At 50.2% G+C, this 5,679-nt stretch overlaps 1 protein-coding gene and 1 pseudogene across 1 annotated transcript in view; both read left to right on the plus strand.

The window, feature by feature from the left end:
- The window catches only part of LOC104733537, a 7,977-nt gene extending 5,781 nt beyond the window's left edge, over positions 1-2,196 (plus strand). Inside the window, exons 4-6 of the mRNA XM_019233902.1 lie at positions 1,508-1,515; positions 1,916-2,036; positions 2,130-2,196. Coding sequence (XP_019089447.1) covers positions 1,508-1,515; positions 1,916-2,036; positions 2,130-2,196 — 196 coding nt within the window. The remainder of the gene's footprint in view (positions 1-1,507; positions 1,516-1,915; positions 2,037-2,129) is intronic.
- LOC109127953 overlaps positions 2,480-5,679 on the plus strand; it is a 21,498-nt pseudogene continuing 18,298 nt past the window's right edge.

Consider the following 5,679-nt stretch of genomic DNA (forward strand, 5'->3'; position numbering starts at 1 on the left):
CAACCTCGTCGTTTAGGTTGGTTATCCTGGCTTTGGTTGACTTGAAGCGATTGATGTAATCGCGGAGCGGTTCGTCTTTTTCTTGGACGAGAAGCCAAAGGTCTGATTCGGTCACCTTAGCTTGGAAAAAGACTGAATACTGCTTCAAAAATGCCGAGGCGAGCTGATCGAAGCTGTCAATGGAGTTAGATTCCAAAGAGGCGAACCATTCCAACGCCGGTCCCACCAGGTTCTCGGCGAAGTAACGGCAGTAGCCGGCTTCACACTCGTCGTCGGTGAGATAAGCTTTTGTTATGGCTAATCTGAAAGCTCGGAGGTGCGCTCCCGGGTCCGTTATGCCCGCGTATTCGGGAAGGCGGAGCTTGCCCACGTCACGAAGGCGAACCTTCGCGATTCGGTCTGTGAACGGGGTACGCCTTGTTTCGGCGATCACGCGATCGATGTCTGGGGCTGCGCTTGTTGCCAGGTGCACCTTAGAGCGGATTTGGGCCATCTCTGCGCTTGACTTATTCATGTACTCGGTTAGGAACTGCGCGCTGAATGCGCCGCTACTCGGTGGTCCGGGAAGACCGAGATCCTCGGTCGTTATTCCTCGTGACGCCCCATTTCTGAGTTCTCCTGTCGGGACTGGATCCAGTCTCACCGAGGAGCCCTCCAGAGCCCCCGAGGTGCGGAGGACCTGCCCTGCTGACCTGACTTCCCCGGATGGGGGATGCTCGTCACGTCGCGAGCTCGCATTACCATTTAAGACCGACGAGCTCGAAGCTCCGTTGCTCTCTGACGGCGCGAAAACGGGTAACGTGGACCGCCTCAAAGTCGAGACGAGTCCGGGGAAGCGCTCTTTCCGTGGGATTGGTTAAAGCTGTTCCCGAAGAGTACGCGGAATCCCGATAGGGTCTGAGATTTGCGCGAGAAGCGAGCTCTTGTTCATGCCGCTCGATTCTGTTCATGAGGGCCCGATTTGTCGCATCTTGACTTTGGGTCTTATCGATCAGAACGGCGAGCATTCCGCGAATCTCGGACAGATCGTTGCTGACGGGGGTCCCGGAGGAGACCACCGGCGCATGGTGCTGTCCGGGTCGGTTCGTTCCGTTATTCTCTGAACGAGTCCATACTCGGGACTGATTCCTGTTTCCTGTCAAGATCGCGGGGGCCGTGGGAACAACCCCGACGGTAACCCCTGGGTTTGTACTACCGAGATTCTGAGTTTGGGCGGGTCTGTGATGAGTGAGACCCGAACCTCCCAAAATACTTTGGTTCGGTGCTTGACTGTCGTCAAGTGATGAGCCTGTCCCGGGTCTGACTAGATCTGTAACCTCGTTATCGGACTGGGCTGACGCGGGTGCACCCTGGGAAGGTGCACTGATGGAGGTGGATCCGTGGACTGCCGCTGGTGGAGCAGTCTCTGAGATGATTGTGTTAGCGGTGGATGGATCCATTTCGCTGGAGTTCAAAGCAGTCGATTTTTGAGAATAGAAAGACCTAAGTCCCCACAGGCGGCGCCAAGTTGTTGGGGCTAGAAACAACAATTAGAAGAATAAGTTTGTAAAATGAGATCTGGGCAGACTTTCGGTACAAATCGACTTAGAACTATGAAAAACAACGAACTGGACTTTTGTATTCACTTTTTCTATTGATTCGCTCTGAGCTTGATTACATGTGTTGTGTCCTTCACATTCATCTGCTATTTAAACTAAAATTCCTCGAAACCCTTCCTGAACGTCTCGCTGCAATCTCGGCTCCCCAATCCCGATTTCTTCTCCAGGTTGACTTCATCCTCCTGCTCGGGTTTTCCTCCATGGGTCCTTACTGGGCCTCTTTTCCTGGCCTGCGCGTACGCCCTAATGGGCTTATTTGGTGGTCCTTATGATCGTCGAAACCCAACACCAACAACACACGAGTGCTTAGTTTTGAGAAAAGAAGAACGAATTGAAAGATGTGACAAATAACTGTGTTGAGCTCTGCTGTGTTCTCGTTGTCAATTCTCAACAACGATTCGATAGCGAGATGGCCAAGTTTCAGGTAAAAATTAAAAGGTCCTTAACTAATTCCATAAGACCATAACTACTCTCCGTTTCTGCCATGTAATGAGAAATTTGCAAATATTTGTTAATTTGATGCAGAAAAAGGATGAACATGGTATGTCAAGACAAATTTGAGGCTGCGAAGCTAGTTAGTAGTACTTATCAGGATTGATGCCGCCAAAGATATGGAGGATTGCGTGACCGATGCTGCATTACTTGGCAGCTAAGCTAGAAACGTGCTGTGTTAGTTAGGGTTTTAAAGGTTTTTCCTATTTAAAAGTTAGTTAATTAGGAGGAGGGTTCTTAATGTTTTCTTATTGATTTTGCTTGAAGCAATCTTGAAACCGGACCAAACCGGATCCGATTTTACCCGGTCTTCTAAGTTGAATGTTTGGTTTAATTTGAGATAAAAAAAAAAAGAAAAATAATTAATCCATCACCGTCGTCTCACACGAATGGGTCTCCTTCCCGTCGTCGGAGTTACTTCGCCGGCGCTACCGCAACAAGTACCTTTCATCACCCGTAAAAACTACGCCAATCAAAAAATCCAGAAACTTAATCAATCTACCTCCGAAACCATTGTTTCATGGACTTTGTCGCATCAATCTCCTCACACGCAATGGTCGGTTAGCGGAGGCAGCCAAAGAATTCTCCAATATGAGACTCGCCGGCGTAGAGCCTAACCACATCACTTTTATCGCTATACTCTCTGGTTGTGGTGATATTCACACTCCGAAAGTGAAGCCTTGTAAACTTGGTCTCGATAGAACCCATGTCAATTCTCTGAATGTACTCAAAACGCGGTCGTGTTAAGAAGGAGGCTAGATTGGTGTTCGATTACTTGGAATATATAAAAATTCGGTTACTTGGAATACAATGATCGATGGTGTTGGACATGGGCTGTGCCCAATATGCCACTCGGCCCAACAAAATAAGATAATTGTGATTTCGGCCCGATAAAATTGGATGAAAGTTATTAGTAACTCGTGAAGGGACAATCTCGGGAATTCACGATGGAAACTCTAGAAAACCTTCGGTCTACAGTCCGCTATATAAAGCAACAGTACTCACTGGAGAATATCCATCAGACTCACGTACAATACCCCGAGAACAAAACTTTGTGTCTAATCATAGTTATTGTTTCCTGTATAATTCTCGTTAGCTTCCGAGCTCGTCATTGTTCGCTTGTTAGTTCTCCTGTGAACTGACGAGCACAATCTTGACTCGTTTTAGTGACGACCTCACATCTTTATTGTTAATAAAAGAACAAACTTCACTCTTCCCCCAAAAATCGATATTTATTTAGTGTTGTGCAATCCTTAGTACAAACAATTGGCGCCCACCGTGGGGCAAGAGCAGAACACTTCTTTTTGACGAATCAATACCGACGGTCCTCACTTCCTCGAAGTTTCAAGATCCATGACGAACCCTAGCGATGATCTCAACGAAGCAACGGAGCAGCCGATGGAGCAGCGATGGGGGCGAACGAGAACACGAACTGTCCTGCCTTAACCCTCTTCGACAATCTCAACCGAAGGCTCCCTGCCGAGCACGACCCCTCCTCCGAACACGACACCTCCGCCAGCGCCTGACGCATCCTTCGAGCCTCTTACAACTGCTGCAGCTGGATCCGGACCTGCCCCTGACCAGCTGGTAACTAACGCCACCGCTCTTCTCAGCGCCGCTCTCACCAACGCTGCCGCTCTCCCCGGCACCGCTCTCACCAACACTGCCGATCACTCCAATGCCGCTCTCCTCAATGCTTTGCCCGTCCAAAGGAGCGGACTCGACGACCTGATGCAAGTCATACTCGATCGACTCGATGGTCAGGAAACGCGAACAAACGAGCGGCTCGAAGCGATTGTGACAGCGCAGGAAGCATCGCAAAATCAAATTAGCAGGCTCCAGCAACGAAGGAGCGAACGCCGGAGCGAGAAAGACCCTGGCGATCAGCATGCAAATCCACCGCCCCCTGCGACACTGTCCGTAAAAGAACGCTACGAAAGCCATAGACGCCCACCAGCGTCGATCTTCGTAGGCTCCATGGAAGAACGCCCCAGAGAAGTCCCATCCGAGGNGGTGAAAGCATCGTCACCAAAATCTTAATTGATACTGGCAGCTCGGTAATTGTCATTTTCAAAGACGTGTTGATTCAGATGGAGGTCGAACTGCGCACAGCCGACCATGAAGTCCAACCCCTCACCGGCTTCGATGGCGATACAGTTATGATNTTGCCGAGCCGACAATCCGACGCAGATCTCAAGGACGAAACCATACGGCGCCTTGAGATGATGGTCCAAGACCTCTCCTCGAGAGTTCACCGAGCAACGAGCTCGGCCCCCAATCTCGACCGAGTACTCGAAGAAGTCCAGCGCTCGCCGTTCACAGCAAGGATCTCTCGTGTTCGTGTTCGTGTTCGTTACGTAAACAAGTTCAAATTCATCCCGTATAATGAATTGGATGATCCAAAGCTGTTTCTGACTTCAATGAGTTTTGCTATAAGCCGAGCTCATTTTAGTGAAGAGGAATACGAAGCTGGCTGCTGTCAGCTATTTGTCGAGAACTTAGCTCACGAAGCATTGGGATGGTTCGCCCGGCTCCCGCCGAACTCAATCGGAAGCTATCACGAGCTGACGACCGCTTTCCTACAACACCACTCCACATTTATGATTCGAGGTGCCTCGAATGCCGATTTGTGGAACATGTTTCAGCAAACCAACGAATCGCTCCGAGATTTTATGGAAAGGTTCCAAAAAATAGTTTCGAAGCTCTCGATCGCTGACGATACAGCGATATCAGCTCTCCGCAACGCTCTCGCTCACGGTTCCCGATTTAGGGAAGACATTATAATCCATGAGCCCCTGTCTCTGGACGACGCGCTGCACCGCGCCAACAAATATATCGAGCTGGATGAAGAAAGCGCATCGAGAGCGAACCGACCGTTGCCGGAACCACCGACCTCTAAGTCGGCCAAAGGAAAAGAAAAGGCACAGGACGAGCATCACGAGCCTCGTCAACACTTCGACAAGGAGTACGCTGACAAGCTGGAAAAAGCGAAGAAAGCTCAAGCGTTCGCTGTTAGCAATCAGGACCCTCAAGCGTCATCATCGAAACCCTGGAATAACAAATGGGTCCGGGACCCATCGGGCAAGTGTGGTAAAAAGTACTGCGACTACCATAAACGAGCAGGGCATACCACTGAAGAATGCCGCACGCTCCAGCAAGTACTGCTCGATAAATTTAAGGAAGGCCACATTGACGTCGAACACGAGCGACGACTAATAACGGCCCACAGGAATAATCAATTTTTTAACCATGAGAACGAGAACCCAAGTAGGCAATACAATACAGCTCTCGCCCCACAGCAAGTCACTGAGGCCCTGCCCCCGCCCCCAGCACCAACCCTTAAGAGGAACCCCAAGCCGGCCGACGACCCAAACGCTCCGGCCCCGTGCCGAAGGATTAATATGATTATGGGCGGCCTAACGAATTGTCGAGACTCGGTTCGTTCCATCAAAGCTTACAGGCGGGGTCTAGAGGTCAAGCGGGACTGGATGGCTCAAAGCACGCAGCCCATCACAAACTCCGAGCCGATCATATTCACAGAAGACGATGCATCAGGCCTAGCAGGGCCGCACAACGACCCATTGGTGGT

The sequence above is a fragment of the Camelina sativa genome, chromosome 12 (assembly GCF_000633955.1).
Source record: "Camelina sativa cultivar DH55 chromosome 12, Cs, whole genome shotgun sequence".
Classification (NCBI taxonomy): Eukaryota; Viridiplantae; Streptophyta; class Magnoliopsida; order Brassicales; family Brassicaceae; genus Camelina; species Camelina sativa.